The 20062-nt window shown below is 39.1% G+C and overlaps 1 protein-coding gene across 1 annotated transcript in view; it reads right to left on the minus strand.

The window, feature by feature from the left end:
* Window positions 1–18102: 18102 nt before the first annotated feature.
* Window positions 18103–20062, minus strand: part of ACO1 (aconitase 1) — a 61244-nt gene continuing 59284 nt past the window's right edge. The window contains exons 20-21 of the mRNA XM_045840551.1: window positions 19820–20005; window positions 18103–18983 (exon numbers count right to left, since the gene is read on the minus strand). Of these exons, the coding sequence (XP_045696507.1) occupies window positions 18870–18983; window positions 19820–20005 (300 nt within the window). The 3' untranslated portion in view covers window positions 18103–18869. The remainder of the gene's footprint in view (window positions 18984–19819; window positions 20006–20062) is intronic.

A 20062-nucleotide genomic window follows, 5' to 3' on the forward strand; every position in this document is an offset into this window, starting at 1 on the left:
TTGTTGGAACTTTAAATCCCATGGGATACTCTCCCGCTGTCTTACTCCATTTTGCCTTTGCCCTGTCCCTGATCAGTTGAGTAAGGAATTTTATATAATTGTTTCCTCTATCCCTTTTTTATCTTTTCTATTTCTTTCTTCTTTTTTTCTTTCTCTGTTTCTTCCTGGCCGCCCCCCCCCCCCCCGCCCTCTACATGGGCTTTACTCCTTGCTCTTATTAGTTTGTTTTCCCCAACTCCTCAAAATCATTTTTCTTTACCATAGACATCTCATATACATTTTTGCTTTTCTACAATTTTCTTATTCCTGTTCCATGTTCATTAAATTTCATTCAACTGTCATTGTTACTGATCCTGCTGGGGGTTTTCTGCAATTTTGCTCCCGTTGGTCCAGTACCTTTTCAATTTCACTTCAAACCTCATAATATACTCTTCCCCTTTCTTGTCCTATTATTCCCGTAGCACTTAGATGTTTTACTTACATTGTAAATTTTTCTCTCTCCTTTTCTTCGCCTCTGTTCTATCCAAACTGTTATCAATTCTCCTCCCTCTTACCACACAACATTTTTTATTTTTATAGTCATCTCATATTCCCTTTTGTCATATCATATAATATCCACAATCCCTCTTCACATTTACTAATCTTAGTTCTATTATAGTTGAGATAGCTGATGTGGTAGGGTTTTTTGCTGGTGTAGGTTTGGTGGTATGGTAATACTGCTTTGTTAACCAACACCTGTACAACAGCATACAAGAGAAGGTGGGAGTTGTGAATACCAGTAAACCTGCTGGAGGGGAGAACCCACCAACAAAAAAGCCGCCCACAGGTAAAGCCCAAGAACAACAAGACAGCCCACACAAACAGAAGAAAGAGCAATGCTAAAGCATCCAGACAAGGAAATCAAGGAGATTGCATCACTGAGTCCCACAGAACTCCTACCATAGAAGTTCACCCTATGAAGGCAGCTGGCAAAGCAGAGCATCTGGAATCACAGAAATAAAGAAAAAGAGTCACCTAAAATGGGGAGACAAAGAAAGAACTTGCAATCAAAAGGAATGGAAGACTCCCCAATACAAGAGCTGAATGAAATGGATGCAAGCAAACTATGAAATATGGAATTCAAAAGAATGGTTATAAGAATGCTCAAGAAATTCACTAACAAGTAAAGGAAATGAATGGAAACTACAACAGTATGAAAAAGAAAATAGAAACTGTAAACAAGAACCAGGAAGAAATGAAGAATACAATACCTGAAGAATACAATACACTAGAAGGAATTACAAGCAGACTGGATGAAGCAGAGGACTGAATTAGTGAGCTGGAAGACAAGGTAGATACCTAGGCAGAGCAGCTGCAAAAAAAGACTAAAAAAATGTGAAGGTAGTACAAGGGAACTGCAAGACAACAAGAAAGGCAACAATATTGGAATCATAGGGATACCAGAAGGATAAGAAAAGGAGCAAGGGATAGAAACCCTGTTCAAAGAAATAATGACAGAAAACTTCCCTAACCTGGAGAGGGGAAAAGCCATGCTAGTTCAGGAAGTACAGAGGGGCCTAATCAAGATGAACCAAGAGGGGACGGCTCCAAGAGATATCATAATTACAATGCCATTTTTAAAGACAAATAGAGAATTTAAAGGCAGCAAGGGAGAAACAGGAAGTAAGATACAAGGAAGCCCTGATAAGGCTAGCAGCTGACTTCTCAATGGAAATGCTCCAGGCCAGAAGGAAATGGCAAGAAATATTCCAAGTAATAAAAAGCAAAGACCTGCTACCAACACTACTCAATCCAGCAAGACTATCAATTAAAATGGAAGGTGAAATAAGGAGTTTTCCAGACAAAAGAAGGCTGAAAGAATACACCTCCACCAACCAGCACTGCAAGAAATGCTAAAGGGACTGCTTTAAAAAGAGGAAGAAAAAAGGTGAGAGAGAGAGGAACACAGGTACAAAGGGGGGAAATGAATAAGTACCAATCAATAATAACCTTAAATATAAATGGATTAAATGCTTCAAACAAAATGCTACAATAGTGTAGCTGAATGGATAAGAAAAGATGACCCACACATATGCTGCCTACAAGAGATCCACCTCAGAAAAAAAAAGACTTCTTGTTCCATTGAATTGCTTTTGTAACTTTTAAAAAAATGGATTGACTATATTTATGTGGATCTATTTCTGGATTCTCTGGTCTGTTCCATTCATCTATACATTATTCTTTTCACCCATTTCATACTGGTTTGATTACCGTAGTTTTATAATAGGTTTTGAAATCTGATAGTGTGAGTCTTCTAACTTTCCCCCCTCAAGATTGTTTTAGCTACCTCCCCTTGCATTCCCATTAATATTTTAGAATCAGCTCCCTCGTACCTATGAAAAAGTCTGCTGGGATTTTATTTGGGATTGCACTGAATCTATAGATCAAATATGGAGAAATTACATCTTAACAATATCGAGTCTTCAAGTCCAAAGCAAGTATATCTCTTCATTTATGCTGCATAAGTTATCTATTGCTGATAACAAATTACCCCAAAACTTAGTGGCTGGAAACAAACATCTATTCTCTTACAATGGCTATTGGTCAGAAATATGAAAACAACTTAACTGGGTGTTTCTGGCTCTTGTGAGCCTGCAATCAAGGTGTGGGCCATGGCTGCAGGCATCCCAAAGCTTGACTTGGGAGGATCAGTTCCAGCCTCACTTGCATCGCTATTGGCAAGCCTCAGAAGATGTGCTTCTAAGCTTACTGATGTGGTGTCTCCACAGAACTGCCTCATTCCATGGCAGCTGGCTTCCTCCAGTGTGAGTGATCCAAGACAGACTGAGAGAGAGAGTGCCTAATATGGTTGCAAATATTCTATAACTTCAACTTGGAAGTGTTATCCCATCATGTCTGGTGTATTTTATTAATTAGCAGCAAGTCAGTAAGTTCATTATGAACACTTGAGGGGAGGGGATTACACAAAGATCTAAATTTTGGGGCTGAGATCATTGAGGACTATTTTAGAGGTCACCTACCATATCTTCTCTTGTTCCTTTCATCAGTGTTTTGTCATTCTCAGCATACAGATTCTGCACATATTGTTAGACATATCTAAGTGTTAAATTTTTTATAATATGGTACCTAATTTTTCTAACTATGGTACTTTTAATTGTTTGTTGCTGTCATACAGAACTGCAACTGATCTCTATATATTGACCTTGTGTTCTGAGATCTTACTAAATTCATTTATTAGTCCTACATACCTACTAATATGAACTTTGTTTTTCTCACTTAAAAATAACTTAGAGATTAAATCATATCTTATTACAAAAATCTATACCTTGATAATTTATTATTGCATAGTATTCAGCTCCAAGAAGCTTTTTTCCTTAGGTTCACCAGTCCAAAAACTGTCTGTATATTAGGATTTCTTTTTCTTCTTGCATATTTTTCAATATTGAATAATACAGGTGGTATGCAAATAGTCAATTGCTTTTTATTTTTTTAAAGATTTCATTTATTTATTTTTAGAGAGGGAAGGGAGGGAGAGAGAGAGAGAGAGAGAGAGAGAGAGAGAGAAACATCAATGTGCGGTTGCTGGGGGCCATGGTCTGCAACCTAGGTATGTGCCCTGACTGGGAATCAAACCTGTGATGCCTGGTTCGCAGCCCATGCTCAATCCACTGAGCTATGCCAGCCAGGGCTCAATTGCTTTTTATTTTAAGCCTTTAAGGAAATGGATTGAAGAAAATTCTAAACACAGCTTTCTGAAACCTGGCATATTGACTGATGTAGCAAAACAAATCAAACCATACGTATTCATATAAACTGAATTAGATTTAGTATACTATGTATATAAATATACTCATGTATAAAATATATTCAAGTTCTTTATTAATGCTTGTATCACTTAGTATACAACCAGAGAAGCAAAACCAGTAGGACATTATACACATTTACATGTATACATACATATAGTTTATGTGCTTATGTACACACACAAGGAATTGGCATACACAATTAGACTGGCAAAGCAAGTCTGAATTATGTAGGGCAGGTGTTCAGGAGCAGGTTGAAATCCCACAGGTATGAGCTGTTTGCAGTCTCTGAGCTAAGGGAACACCTAAGCTTTCTTTTATTCACCTGCAAATTCCCTTCACAGAAGCACCTAAATAAATAACTGGGGACTATTAGAAGTTCAGCTGAGCTGAGCTGACATTTCAAAAAGCCATCACAATGCTCAAATGCCAAAAGCTTATAGGCATTCCCTCCCCCCATATGTCCTGCAGTCAAAACCAAAGTTATTTTTTAGAATAATATTTGTGTATACAAGTCTATGCTATGTCATCTGTATATTACATTGTGTGCTCACCATCCAAAATAAAATTTACTTCTGTCACGATACATTCTACTCCCTTTACCCTTCACCTCCACCCTTTCCTTCTGATAACAACATACTATTGTCTGTGTCTAGGAGTTTTTGTTTGTTTGCTTTGTAAAAGGGTGGAGGGGGTTGAGTGTATGGTGACAGAGGGAAATTAATATCTATTTTTAAGGGTAAAATTCCCTCCTGTGAGGTGTATAATGCCCTCTAACTCTGACACAGGAACAACTCTCTCAGCACAGAAGTACGTATTGGAAGTATTCAGAACCAATGAAGATAACAAGATTCTGATTGCCAGCTCAGTTGCTGATAAAGGCATTGACATTGCTCAGTACACTCTGGTCATCCAGTATGAGTAAATGGGCAATACCATCAAAATGATCTAAACCATAGGTGCAAATTTTGATGTCATTCTTAAATGGTTGCCAATTTATCTGATTTGTGAGTGTATCTGTCAGTTCAGCCTTTCTCCTTTACCAAGACATAGCAGGGTGTACAACCAATGGCACTGTGGGCTCTGGTCTCACTGACCCTAAAGGTGGCTTACTTGGTCAGGATTGGGTGGCTGCTAACATATACCTCATTTCAGTTCTTATTCACAAAAAATACTGTATACCTTGACCAACATTGACTGAAATATTGATGACAAGATAATTCCTACTGGATTGAGACTTTGACAGTCAACGGGTGAACCTTTCACAGCTGTGCTTGTGGTGATGATGGGAACCCTGTATAAAGGAGCTCTTCTGTCCTACTTGAACTAGATAGTCTCCTAAATAGTCTCTCTTCCTTTTTCCAATTTCCATAATCACAGCCACTACATTACTTTTCCTGGAAAACTGATCAGAGCATGTCACTTAGCTGAACAGAAATTTCAGTGGTTCCCTAACTTTATTAGTATTAAAGAGTTTTCAAATCCAGTGCCCACTTACCTTTACAACCTTATTTCTCATTCTTCCCTTTTGTTCATTATTCACTTCAGCCAATGTGACTTCCTAATTTTTCCCCGTTGAAGGAGTTGCTCATTCTTATTGATGATCTTCATTTCACCTCTTCTGCTGCTTCCATACCACCTGTCCTGAATTCCCCCAGTGAGCAGTGGTCTCTTTTGAATATTCATAATCCTATACATCTATCTTCCTCATAGCACTTCTCATTTTCCACCTATATTCTATAGGAATACCCTTATCCCTTTGTTTATCTATTCTCAGATTTATTAGTTTTAAATCAAAGATACAAAATAACATATTTATTTTCTGATAGGCAGAGGAAGAGCAAGAGGTAGCGGGGGCTTTCTTCTGACTAGTAGTAATAATGCAATGGAAAAAATAGACATATACAAAAAAATAATGAATGACTCTATTTTCAGCCCAGGACTGATGGGATGAAGCAGCATATAAAGAAAAGGTAAGCATTTCTATCTGTGTTGCTCTGTCAGAATCTGACCATAATTAACAGATAGGGAATGTGTACATGGTTGGTACCTTTTATCATATTGCTCTGACTGTTGCATTAGAACAATGAGTTAATGTTTAAAATTTGTCCTGTAGTGAATATCAAATTTATCCTGCTTTTAAGTGTCAGTGAGATTAAAATATATTTTATTGGTGCTAATACCTGAAGTTATGTTTTTATATATAAAAGGCAAATGAGTTAGAGTTGCTCTTCAGCTGACAGTACATCTTGAAGATTATACCTCAGTCTTTTTCTTGAATCAGTCTCTCTCTCTAACATCTGGAGTCGTCAGAGAAAAGCTCCCATTGCACTGTGCAGCTGTTGTTGGAATGCCTGATTATAAGTATGGGTAATAAAAATAATGTATAGTTTGGAGTGGCATACCTGTTCAGTCCAGCCTCTTGGTAGTGACCTCCATTTTACTGTAATTTTCTTTATAACACATAAGCAGTGAACAAGACTGGGGAAAGTCAAGACACCACATGAGTGCATGCACCCACACTTCTTCAGATTCTTTGCAGAGATTTGTACCTCTGAATCTCTGGAAGCATTAAACACTGCAGAGCTGGGGGAGAGCTTTACATTAGAATGAGTGGTTCCAATACCAGTTTTGCCACACACAGGTGAATGCCCTCAGGTAGTTGCCCTGTCTTGTAAATCAGTAGTCTCCATTTGTAAAGTTGGGGAAATAATGATATTTAACTCACAGAGCAGTGTCGATGATAAAAACTGAAATGTATGTATTATTTAGCACAGTCCCTGGTATAAAATAAGTACTCAGAAAATGAGAGTTGTTATTGGACAGAGGTGTGAGGCATACTTTAACTTCTAAAAGATGAACCTTACAATTCAGTAGAGCAACAAATTAACACTTTAGGGTAGAATTACAATGTTATATCACTCTTTACTTGTTAAAAAAAAAACACTTCGTCCTAAAGTTTGGAAACCAAGACCAAGATATTTCAAAACACCTGTTCGACATTTTCAGTAAGAAAAAATTCTTTAGCTCTCCTTAACTCCCCTCCTTAATTTTACTGAGGACAAGTTTTTTACTGAGCCACCTTCCCATTTTATAGAACATGGTGGTGTTGCCAACAAAGGCATCAAAATCATATTTGCTTCAACAGCTGTGATATATATTTTATCTCCTCCACTGGGTGACAAACTACTTAGATACATACGTGGCAGAAGCCATAGAGTGAAAGTCTATTGAGGGAGATGGGCTGGACCAGACATGAGCATTCTTTTGTAGCCAGCACACCAGGTCAAGGAGGGGAGTGAGGTAAAAATGGGTAAATATCTGTTGAATTAGGCTATTGAGTTGCATTTGGAATTTCTCTAACAGCCATGGTTAGAACACAGGTAGAGATGGTAAAGAATGAGAGGGAGCCCAGACAAGTGTAGTCAGGAGTCATTGGTAGCTGGTAATTTACTTGGCAGCTAGGAGCTTGGAGTCTGGGGATCATCCTTACCTTATCATTATGTCCCCAGCTGCTCTATTGAAAGAGGAAAGTGTTGCTTTCAAATGCTTAGTTGAAGTATAACAAGGTAGAGAAAACCTTATGTTCCTAAAACTGAATGAAATTATGGTTCTTGGGGTAAGCCCCCTTTCTATGGTATTTTGATATGTTCTTGGGCATTGGATCTGAGCACCCTAGTCCATGCATATCAAGAACAAAGAAACCCTGCAGAAGAAAGGGAAGAAGTCTGGAGCTCTTTTGGGCAATCCGAGTGGATGCAGACAGAGACTGGACACTTGCTTTTTCAGCCTCATAACTGCATTGTCCTTTGCCTGTGTTTGGCCCACCTTCCCTAGAGCACTGTGGTTGCTGAGGAAACTATGCTTATTCTGCAGGCATTTTAACATGTAGATGGTCCAGAGGTATCCAAGGGCTGATTTCCATGATGGAAGCATCAAGATTTTGTAGTATTTCATTCTGGAGTAGTAAAGTATAAGGAATATTTTTTCACAGTTCCAGTTGTGAAAGGGTATCTGGATGCAAAATGAGGAAGCCCACTTTCCTTCCTCATGAAGTGGAGAACCAGATGTGGGGTAAAAGAAAGTCATTTTGATGGAAGAACTTATGCATGGTGTTTACCCATGACTGCACACAATCAGGGGTTCACAATTTTGCTTTTTCTTCTTCATGGCTTGGAATTAGGCTACTTCTTCAACCACAGAGGGAGGGGAAAGGCAGTGTGTTATGGATTTCATTTGTGATGCTGGTTGAGCCTCTTTATCTAGCTATTGAGTTTTACTTAGTTTTAAGTATAGCGGTGATAGTTTTAACGTGTTGGAATTTATTGCCTGTAGTAACATTTAAAATATTTGGGATTATTAGTAATATAATTTTCAAGAGTATATAATTTAACATCAATAGATATAAGAATTTTTTTTTAAAATTGAATGTCCAAAGGGTAAGTATATTTTTACCCTCTTTCTTATCATATTCCTCCCATCTCCAGTAGTGATTAGAACCATATCTGAGAAAAGGAAATTAAAATTGCTCATAGGGAAATGTATACCATGTAACCCAGGAATTTATGGCTAGAAATGTATCCAAAGGCAATAATGGTAATGGAAATAAGTACTCACAATGTAGCAGTTTTACAGCAGTGAAAAACTGAATTGAAAATAGGAGGCACAGACATCATTCATTCTTACAGAAACAATGAAGATAATTTCAGGTGTGGTAAAATAGGGAGTGTGGGCTAGAAAAATCATATTTTGATTGTTTTCCTAGACTACATCCCCAGTCTAAATTTATTTAAATAAGTCAAATTTTATTTGAAGTACTTTAGAGATCAATGGATTCTCTATGAGTGATCAGTGGCTACTTAAGGGGGAGGGAGAGCTCTACTCACAGTGACAATATTGCAATTCACACATGCAGAACATGGACCCTCCACCAAGCCCTGCAGAAAAGTGTTATATTATAGTATGTTATAGGAGGAAAACTGAGCATGAAGGTCTCCAGTGCCAGTAGATCACGCAGGGATGGAAGTGACAGAGCCCATCTGTTTAATTACTACATATTCTAACCAGAAATATATGAAGCATAAACAATGACAACTACAAAACTTTTACTGAAAGATATAAATTAAATTAAGATAAAAGAAAAGCCCTGACTGGTGCGGCTCAGTTGGACATTATCCCACAAAGGGGAAGTTCACCAGTTGGATTCCTGGTCAGAGCACTTGTCTGCCTGGGTTGTGGGTTTGGTCCCCAGATGGGAGTGTATGAGATGCAACTGATCAATGGATGTTTCTCTCCCTCTTCCTCCCTCCCTTCCCCTCTCTCTAAAAATAAATAAATAAAAATCTTTAAAGCAAAAATAAAAGAAATGCTGTGCTCTTGAATGAAATGACAATATCTTAAAGATGTGCATTCACTCCAAAATCACTTATAGGTTTATCACAACTCGGAATCAAAGTTTAAGTAATATTTTCAACTTAACAAAAATGGTTCCAGAGTTTATATAGAAAAGTAAGTAAATGAAAATACCTATGATATTTATGAAAAATAACTGATAAATGGGGACAGCCCAATGTACCACTATCACTAACATTTTCATGGTTCTTAGCATAAGACCAGCTTAAGAGACTGAGGATTACACTGACACGCATTTAACCTGTGCCAGATGGTATTAAGGTCATGTTACCTTCCCAGAGCCCAAGAAGTATATGTTATTATTGTTTCCATTTTGCGTTTGGGGAAACTGAAGCACTTGCCCCAAATCATACATCTGGTAAGTGGTAGGAATAGGATTTGTACCCAGGCTGCTGGTTCCACCTCAAACACTTGAAAATATACTCTGATAAAAGAAGCAGCACCACAAAACAGTATGAAAGAGCAGAGCATTCTATAACTGACACTGTGGAAAATACCATGTTTTCTTCCTTTATGATGTTTTAAGATTCCTTCTTTTAACATGTCCTTCTATTTAGAGAACTTCCTTTTGCCATTCTTTTAGGGGAGCTCTGCTGGTGAACAAATTCTTAATTTCCCTGTTTCAGAATGTCTTTATTTTCCCTTTATTTTTTAGAGGATATATTGCTGGGTATAGGAGTCTGGTTTGACAGTTTGTTTTTCTTTCAGCATTTGAAAAATATTGTGTCACTTTCTTATGGCCTCCATGGTCTCTGATGAGAAATCTGCTATTATTCAGATGGATTTTCCCCTACAGGAAAGATGTTATTTTTTTTTCTGTCTGCTTTCAAGATTTTTTCCTGTAAGTCTTTAGTTTTCAGAAGTTTAATTATAATATGTCTTGGTCTAGATGTCTTTGGGTTTATCTTATTTAGTTTTGTTTAGCTCCTTGAATCTTTAAGTTTATGTTACATTAAGTTCAGTTTGGAAAATGTTCAGCCATTAGTTCTTCTGTAACAGTGATTGAAATAAAAATAATATACTCATAAGGTGGTAATTATAGAATAGGCTGTACTAAGTCATAGGAGATTCATGTATCAAATTTTCCTACCCTGGCTGGTGTGGCTCAGTGGACTGAGCACTGGCCTACCAAGCAAAATGTCGCCTGTTCAATTCTCAGTCTAGGGCACATGTCTGGGTTGCAGGTCAGGTCCCCAGTAGGGGGCACTGGAGAGGCAACCACACATTGATGTTCCTCTCCCTCTCTTTCTCCCTCCCTTTCCCTCTCTAAAAAGTAAATAATTTTTTAAAAAGTTTCCTTATAGTTGTTTTGTAGACATCAGCAGTTGCAGCTCCTGCTTAACCAAGGAATGGCCCTGACCACAAGAAATTGGGCAAATGTCAGTGACTCATATCAGAACCAGCAGAAACGTTGCCCACACATCCTGTTCCCAGATATTAGCAGCAAAACTGCAGATGGAGTGATGAAACTACATGATGACTCACACAGGAGAAAGCAGTGAAACCACTCAAAAGCAGAGCTGGGAAACTGCACATCACCAGAAATTCCTTAGTTCTCCTCTTTCCATGGTTTCCCTAAGTAAACTAGCCAGGATGCCTGAGATGCTAAGATGGTTTTGAAGGTATGTGCCTGCCATCTTCTCAGGTTCATTGACTACTGAACAAACCTCTTTCCTTTTTTTAAATAAGCACTTGTCTCATGGATTTGACTTTTTTTAAGGCAGGCAGCCAAACCTTGGCTTCAGTTACACTTCCAGCACTTTATAACTCTGCTCTCATCTCTCCTTCCAGGATTCCAGTCACATGCATGTATGCTAGATCTTTTTATTTTTTATTTTTTTTAATTTTTTTTAAAGATTTTTGTTTCTTTATTTTTAGAGAGGGAAGAGAGGGGGAAAGAGAAAGAGAAAAACATCAATGTGCGGTTGCTGGGGGTCATGGCCTGCAACCCAGGCATGTACCCTGACTGGGAATCGAACCTGCGACACTTTGGTTCGCAGCCCGCGCTCAATCCACTGAGCTATGCCAGCCAGGGCAGATCTTTTTAAATAGTCTTAAAGTTTTCTGATGCTCTGTTTACTATTTTCAGTTGTTCAGACTGGGTAATATCTATTGCTCTGTGTTCCATTGATTCTTTCCTTTGTCTCCTCCATTCTTGTGTTGAACCTATCCACTGAGCTTTTTATTTTGGCTATTGCATCTTTCAGTTCTAAAATTTCCATTTAGTTTATTTTATATTTTCCATTTCTTTGTTGAATTTATATTTTATATTAGATCCTGTTTCAAGAGTGTTTATTAATACTCATTAAAGCATTTTTATTGTGGCTGCTTTAAAATCTTTCACAGATAATTCTAACTTCTCTGTGTTGGCCACAATCGATTGTCTTTATTTTCATTCAATTTTAGATTTTTCTGGTTTGGTACATGAAGAATAACTTATTTAAATCCAGACATTTTCATATTATACTTTGAGACTTGAGATCGTGTTTAACTTTCTGTGTTAACAGGTTTTTTTTCTGACACTAATCTGAAAGAGGAGGTGGGTACACTGTCTCACTCATCATTGCCAGGTAGTTCCCCATTCAACCTCTGTTGATACCAGCAAGGGCCAGGTTCCTAGTTACTACTAGGTATGGTTGGGAGTTCTGGCTACCCACATGATTTCCACTGACACCACAGGTTAGGGGAGCTGAAGGTCGTGCCTTCCTACTTGGCCGTCTCTGACACCACTAGGTGACGACAGTATTGGGTTCCTTTCTTACAGCCCTGCAAAAAGTAGAAATCTAGGTTCCCCATTTAGCCTTTATTGACATGGGTGGGTACTGGACCAGTTTTCGTTGTTGTTGTTGTTGTTAATTTCTGTGGTGTCTGTCTAGAGTAGAAGAGTTGTCTAAAAGTTCTCTATCTTGCTAGGCTGCCCCTTTCCTGGACCTTTGGCTAGGGACAGTAGTTTTTTGTTAAGATATTTTTTTATCTGTGCACACAGGCATTTATGGTACCACCATAGTGAGCTCCAATCTAGGATCTATAAAGCAAGCAAGCAAGCAAGCAAGCAAGCAAGCAAGCAAACAAACAAAACAGGGAAGCATCCTGAGATCCCTAGTTGGTCTGTCTTCCTCTCTTCATCCCTCAGAATCTTCTTATGTTTATTTTAAATATGTGTCCTTGGTTCTCAACTGTACTTAGCTAAGCCTTAAATTTTGAAATAGACTTCAGTTGTATTATACATACATTACTGTAATTGGACAATAATCTCTGTGGCTGGAAAGGGAGAGAAAAAAGATTGTAGGTTGTGGGGGCTCTTCTGCCTGCTCTTATAGTCAATGGGTCTATGCCCTGGAAGTGGGTGTAGTTATATCTGAAACAGTCAGTGCATGTCATATTTCTATTTATGAAGGACATTTTAAGTTTTTCCAGCTACTAAAGTAGAAAGCAAACATGATGCACAAGACTATTTTATGGATATCTTTAGTGCTTTTGTGGGCATCTTTGATGAGAAAATTAAAAGACTAATTGGAAGCCACAAAGAATTAGAAGAACCAATAAAATTATCTATGGAATTTTTATAAACAAAGCTAGGTATATATAGCATGTTCACATAGCATATAGGAAGTTGTATGTGAATAAATAATAAATTATATATAATGTGCCTGTAAATACATGTATATCCTAATTATACTCAGATTACATTTATGAGGGGTTTTCTTTCCATGTAGGTTTGCCAGATGTAGATTATGAGATAGTAAATAAAGCAAAACTTCTATGTGATAAAAGCAATAAATTTCTCTGCATAAAATGCAAGGTCTTTGCATGTTATACAGCTATTATGAGTGGTGGAGGTAAGCAACCTGTTTTACAAAAATATTGGGTCTTTTTTTTGTCACTAATTAAAACTTACTATTAGTATGATACTATCAGCATGTCAGTATGATAGCTGGGTGAAAGGTATATAGGAATTCTCTGGACCATATTTGTAATTTATCTGTAAATCTAAAATTATTGCAAAGTGAAGTTTATTAAAATTGTTATTAAGCTCACATGGTATAGTTTTTTAAAAAACCTTCTTACTAATGGTAAAGTAGAAAAAAATAACCAGGATACAAAATTATAAGTATGCTATAAGAATAGCCATAAGAAATAAGAGTAGCAATACCACCATCATTACCAACAAACAATATTTTAAAACTCTGTACAGAAAACAAACTAAAGGAAATATACTACTGTAAAAGACATATTCAGGTTAGCCTTCGATATATTTCTTTTCTTAAAACTTTTAGATAAAGTGTTGGAAAAACCTCCAAACACAATAATTGGATGTAACTCTATTTCTGCTGAGGGAAGGGTGGGTGGAGTTCCTGGGCTGGTTCAGGTGATGAGTTACTACTTTAGAGTTCTGTTTCATCTTCAGAAAGTTGAAGTCTCTAGTAAGTACAACTGTTTGAGCAGGAAGTTGATTAGGGGGCATACTTTTAAGTTACCAGATCTTTCTGAATCTGCTTATTTAGCTGTAATAGGGTCATTTCAGCTCTAATTTAGATGACTTTTCTACTGAAAATGACTCTTTTAGATTGTAAGTTTGCCCTGTCATGGACTCAATATTTGTGTCCCCCTCCTCCTAAAAATTCATATGTTGAAGCCCTCAACCCACAGTGTGCCTCTGTGGAGATGGACTTCTAAGAAGTAATTAAGGTTAAATGAGGTCATAAGGGTGGGACCCTGATCTGATAAGATTAGTGCCTTTATAAGAAGAGACACCAGGGTTTCCAGCCAAGATGGAGGCACAGATAGAGATGCTTTGCTTCCTCATACAAACAAAAGGAGGATAACAACTAATTTAAATAAATAATAAATTAAAAACAACCAGAAGTGCCAGAAAATCAAACTGCTTGGAAATCTGACAACCAAGGAGTTGAAGCAGAAATATTCATCTAGACTAGTAGGAGGGATGGAGACAGTAAGTTGGGGCAGAGAGGATGTGTGGTGAGGCAGTGGACCAGGTGGGCGAGGTGGTGGCTGGCAGACAAGTTTCCCACATTCCTGTGCAGATAAGCCAGGAGGAACAACTGAGGAGGGTGACAGACTGCACAGGGTTTCAGCACAGAAAACTAAAGCCTTGAAACTTCTGACTGTAAAAACCTGTGGAGGTTGAAGTAGTGGCAGAAACACTCAATCTCACAGGAGAGTCCATTAGAGAGGCCCACAGCATCCTAGAACATACAAAAGCCCACCCACCTGGGAATCAGCACCTAAAAGGCACAATACATTTGTGAGACATGAGGGAAGTGATGGAAAGTGGGTGAGAAGTGAATAAGTGAGCAAGCGGCATTGTTCCCTCTCTGACCCCTCCTCCACATACAGCATCAGGACACAGCAAAAAGTGTTGCTCTGCCCTGGCAAATACGTAAGACTCTGCCCCTTACAATATAACAGGTGCACTGAGACAAAGAAATTTGGCCCAAATGAAAGAACAGATCAAAACTCCAAAAATAGAACAATGTGATAAGAAGATAGACAACCTATCAGATACGGAGTTCAAAACACTGGTTATCAGGATGCTCAAAGAAATGACTGAGTTTGGTTGCAAAATGAAGGAAGAAATGAAAACTATACAAAGTGAAATAAAGGAAAATATACAGGGAACCAACAGTGAAGGGAAGGAAACCAGGACTCAAATCAACAATTTGGGAGACTCCCAGCCAAGATGGAGATGTAGGTAGACACACTGTGCCTCCTCACACAACCAAAAGAAGGACAGCAACAACTTTAAAAACAAAAATGACCAGAACTGACAGAAAATTGAACTGTGTGAAAGTCCAACAACCAAGGAATTAAAAAAGCATTCATCTAAACCAGTAGAGGGGTGGAGACCAGCAGCTGAGCAGAGAGGACTTGCGGCAAGGCAGTGGCTGGAAGACCAGGGCAGGCAGGGTGGCAGCTGGCAGACTTGGTGAGGTGGTGGCTTGTAGACTGGATGGTTCCATATTTGAGTGCAGATAAACCAGGAGGAACAACTGGGGAACAGGATAGACTGCACAATCCAGGGTTTCATTTGGAGAAATAGAGCTTCAAGGCTTCTGACTGAAAAAACCTGTGAGGTTTTAGGCAGCAGCAGGAGAAACTCCCAGCCTCACAGGAGAGTTCGTTGGAGAGACCCACAGGGTCCTAAAACATACACAAACCCACCCACCCTGGAATCAGCAACAGAAAGGCCCAATTTGATTGTGGGTGGTGGGGGAAGTGACTGAAAATGAGCAGAGCAAGCCGCACTGTTTCCTCTTGGACCCCTCCCCCACATACATCATCACAGTGCAGCAGCAAGGGTTGCCCTGCCCTGGTGAACACTTAAGTCTCTACTCCTTACTACATAACAGGTGCGCCAAGACAAAAAACAGCCCAAATGAAAGAACAGATCAAAGCTCCAGAAAATACAACTAAGCAATGAAGAGATAGCCAACCCATCAGATGCATAGTTCAAAACACTGGTAATCAGGATGCTCACAGAACTGACTGAGCTAAGTCATAAAATTAAGGAAGAAATGAAGGGTACCCAAAGTGAAATAAAGCAAAATATACAGGAAACCAACAGTGATGGGAAGGAAACTGGGACTCAAATTAACAGTCTGGAGCAGAAGGAAGAAAGAAACATTCAACCAGAACAGAATGAAGAAATAAAAGTTCAAAAAAAATGAGAGCCTTAGGAACCTCCAGGACATCTTTAAATATTCCAACATCTGAATCATAGGGGTTCCAGGAGGAGAAAAGGAAGAGCAAGAAATGGAAAATTTATTTGAACAAATAATGAAGGAGGACTTCCCTAATCGGGCAAAGGAAATAGACTTCCAGGAAGTCCAGGAAGCTCAGAGAATCCCAAAGAAGTTGGGGCCAGGGAAGCACACACATAGGAACATCATAATTGCATTACCCAAGATGAAAGATAAGGAGAGGATCTTAAAAGCAGCAAGAGAAAAGGAGACAGTTACCTATAAAGGAGTGCCTATAGACTGTTAGCTGATTTCTCAAAAGAGAACTTGCAGGCAAGAAGGGGCTAGAAAGAAGTATTCCAAGTCATGAAAGGCAAGAACCTACATCCAAGATGACTCTGTCTAGCAAAGCTTTCATTTAGAATGGAAGGGCAGATAAAGTGTTTCTCAGATAAGGTCAAGTCAAAGGAGTTCATCATCACCAAGCCCTTATTATATGAAATGTTAAAGGGACTTATCTATGAAAAACAAGATCAAAACTATGAACAGTAAAATGACAAAAACTTGCAGCTATTAACAATTGAACCTAAAAAAAATACAAAAGCAAAAACAAACTAAGCAAACAACTAGAACAGGAACAGAATCACAGTAATGGAGATCACATGGAGGATTATCAGTGGGGAGGGGGAGGAGGAGGAGGGAGAATGGAGGAACAGGTACAGGGAATAAGAGATATAAATGATAGGTAGAAAATAGGGGTGGTTAAGAATAGTATGGGAAATAGAAAAGCCAAAGAACTTATATGTATGGCCCATGGACATGAAGAAAGAGGAGTGGGAATGCGGGGTGCAGAGCAGAGGGGAATAAAGGAGAAGGAAATGGGACAACCATAATAGCATAATAAATAAAATATATTTAAAAAATAATGGAAGGGCAGATAAAGTACTTCCCACATAAGGTAAAGTTAAAATAGTACATCATCACCAAGTGCTTGTTATTGAAATGTTAAAGGGACTTATCTAAGAAAAAGAAGATGATAAAATATGAACAGTAAAATGACAATAAACTGAACCTAAAAAGCAGACACAAAAACTAAGCAAACAATGAGAACAGGAACAGAATCACAGTAATGGAGATCACATGGAAGGTTAGTGCAGATGGGGAGGGGGAGAATGGGGGAAAAGGTACAGCACAGGTGGCAAACACAAGGTTCATGGGCCAAATGCAGTCCTCCACCTCATTTTATCCATCCTGGCACCTTGTTTCTACCTGGCAGCAGTGGTAGGAGTAGTTTCATTTATATAGTCCTAAAATTACATTCTGCCCTTTGAAGGCAACCATGAGGCTGATGTGGGCCCCCACCTGCTGGTGAAAATGAATTTGACACCCCTGAGGTACAGGGAGTGAGAAGCTTAATTGGTAGGCACAAAATAGACAGGGTGAGGTTAAGAATAGTACAGGAAATGTAGAAGCCAAAGAACTTATATGTACAACCAATAGACATGAACTAAGGTGGTGGGAAATGTTGGAGGGTGAGGGGGTGCAGGGTGGAGGGTGATAAAGAGAAAAAAATTGGGACAACTGTAATGGCATAATCAATAAAATATCCTTAAAAAAAAGACGAGACACTTGAGAGCTACTTCTTTATGTGTCTGTGCATGCACTGAGGAAAGGCCATATGAGAATACAGAAAGAAGGTGGCTACTGCAAGCCAGGAAAGAGTACTTGCCAGAAAATGAATTGGCTGGAACCTTGACCTTGGACTTCTAGCTTCCAGGACTATAAGAAAACAAACTTTTGATGTCTGAGCCACCTTATCTATGGTGTCTTGCTATGGCAGCTGGAGCAGACTAAGACACATTTGGCATGAAACAACTTTAGTGATGACAATGAGCAGATAAACTATAGGACACAAAAATGAAAAAGTTATGATCTGCTTACTACACTTACATTATTGCCTATTATCTCTTTGTCTGCTCTCAAATAGGCCAGACAGCATGTTGGCTCCTCAACATTCCCATGTTACCTGCAGAACACTGATGTGGTTATAAAAACAGAACTTGAAGGTCATCCAGCCTTCAGGAAGCTAAAGTCTGAGCTTCACTCTGCTCTAAATAGCCCAAAACTATAGCCACACACACACATAGCAGAATTCAATTTGCACACCCCAGAAAAATATCAAGAAGTTTTCCTTGAAAATAGAATTAAGTTTATTCAAATTAGAAATATTCTGTGTCTCTTTCCAAAACCAACTCTAAACAAAGTTATCCTACTGATAAATGAAAAAAATTTCTGGGGACAATTTTTGAAGATAGTAAAAGAAAACTTTATACTTTTTTAGTGTTGACCCATCAAAAGGTACATAATCAAAAAGTTCCAACATCTGACTTGTCCACAAGGTGTCTGGATCATTCCATATGAAGGAAAGGGGCAGGGAGAATTGCAATCACCAGTGCGATTTGAAGTATGCAGAAGTTCCTATCTATCCATGTCAGTTAACACTGGTGTAATAGCAAAAGACCCCCAGGGGAAAGGTTTCATTGAGCTGTGGAGAACAGATGAACACCAAAGAAGACAGGAAATACCTTCTGGGAAGACTTATTTGTGTTCAGATGAACATTAATAGGCTAAGAGTAAAAAAATCAACATTCTGTGATCAGTAAATTTAAAGACAAGCTCACTTCTTTCTGGCAGTACTGATATTCCTACCATGCTAGTTTTCAAATTCTAGAAAAAGATAAAAGACATTAACAAAAATAGAGAATGTAGAAACTGCTGATTTTGTGCCTGGAGGAATGGCACTAGAATGCCAGTGCTGATGTGCTCCGTCTGCAAGGCAGCACCCTGTGTGGAGGCTGGGGGATGCTTCTGCACCAGGGGCTCAGCGAGCTGGTGGTGCTGCACACCCTCCCTGTATGTGGCTGCCAGAGCAGGTCTCCTAAGAACTGAGGGCCTACTTGGCCATCTTGCGGATCATGTAGTTGAGGATGCCCCCATTGCGGAAATAAGTGAGCTCCACATCGGTGTCAAACCTCATGATGGCCTGGAAGGTCTTCCCAGTATCCAGCTGCAATGACAAAGAAGCAAAGAAGAATCACTGAGGAAGGAAGTGAGACAACTCAGTCAGGAGGAGCTGGTGCCCAGCCTGCCCTCAGGTAGGGCACTTGGAGTGCAGTTCACACGTTGCACCACCAGCAGCTCCTGGGAACAGTCTCTGGTCCCAGCCCAGACCCACTGAATCAGAAGCTACATTTTAACAAGTTTCCCCACAGATTCATCTGCATAGGAAAATACTGCAGAGTATAAATGATGAGAGTGAAAGGTATCTGAGAGTTAGAAATGGCCTCCCTGGGCAGCAGTCACTGGTGACCTTGGGATCGAGATCACTTTGAATAGAAGTGTCTCAGATCAGCAGAGGTTTCATCAAGGTTGTCCCTTAGGCAGCTGGCCCTGCTGCTCACCCTGGGACACAGACTATAGTAGCTGCCACTGCCTGGGAGTCTAAATCCCTCCAGGACCTTGGTGCTTGCTGCTTCATCCTTATATCATCTAGGAATGGGGAGAGTGTGTCTTTTCTTCACATTATTATAATAAAAAGGTGTTTTTTAGGTAAGGTCCCATCCCTGAGCTTTCATCACTATTGTCTGGGTTAACTGAGATTGGGAGGAATAGGAGAAAGTTTGGAGGTAAGAATGGAACTGATGATAACTATGAATAAATAGAAATATATGATATATTGTGAAGGCAGGTAAAAATGGTGCTAGCAGAACTCTTAAGCCTAATGCAGTCCTACTGTTTTCTTTGTTTTTCTTCTTCCAAATCCCACTGATTTCCTTCTAACAAGATTGATTACAAACTCAGTATCCCTTTTAGTTGGCCCTGGCAGAGGGAAGCCTGGCTTACCTTGACCTGGACTTGCATTCGTGGTTTGAGGTTTCCTGGGATGCTGATGGTGTATCGTTCCTGCCCTGTGAGTCCCAGGGTGTCTGCAGTCTCCCCAGGGAGGTATTCAAGGGGGATCACTCCCATTCCGACCAAGTTACTGCGGTGAATGCGCTCGTAACTCTCAGCCAGGACAGCTTTGATTCCCTGATGAGCCAAGAGAAAGTTTGGACACAGTTTCAATTTTTCCTTAAATATACAGAA

The sequence above is a fragment of the Phyllostomus hastatus genome, unplaced genomic scaffold (assembly GCF_019186645.2).
Source record: "Phyllostomus hastatus isolate PE091 unplaced genomic scaffold, TTU_PhHast_1.1 phas_contig_34, whole genome shotgun sequence".
NCBI lineage: Eukaryota > Metazoa > Chordata > Mammalia > Chiroptera > Phyllostomidae > Phyllostomus > Phyllostomus hastatus.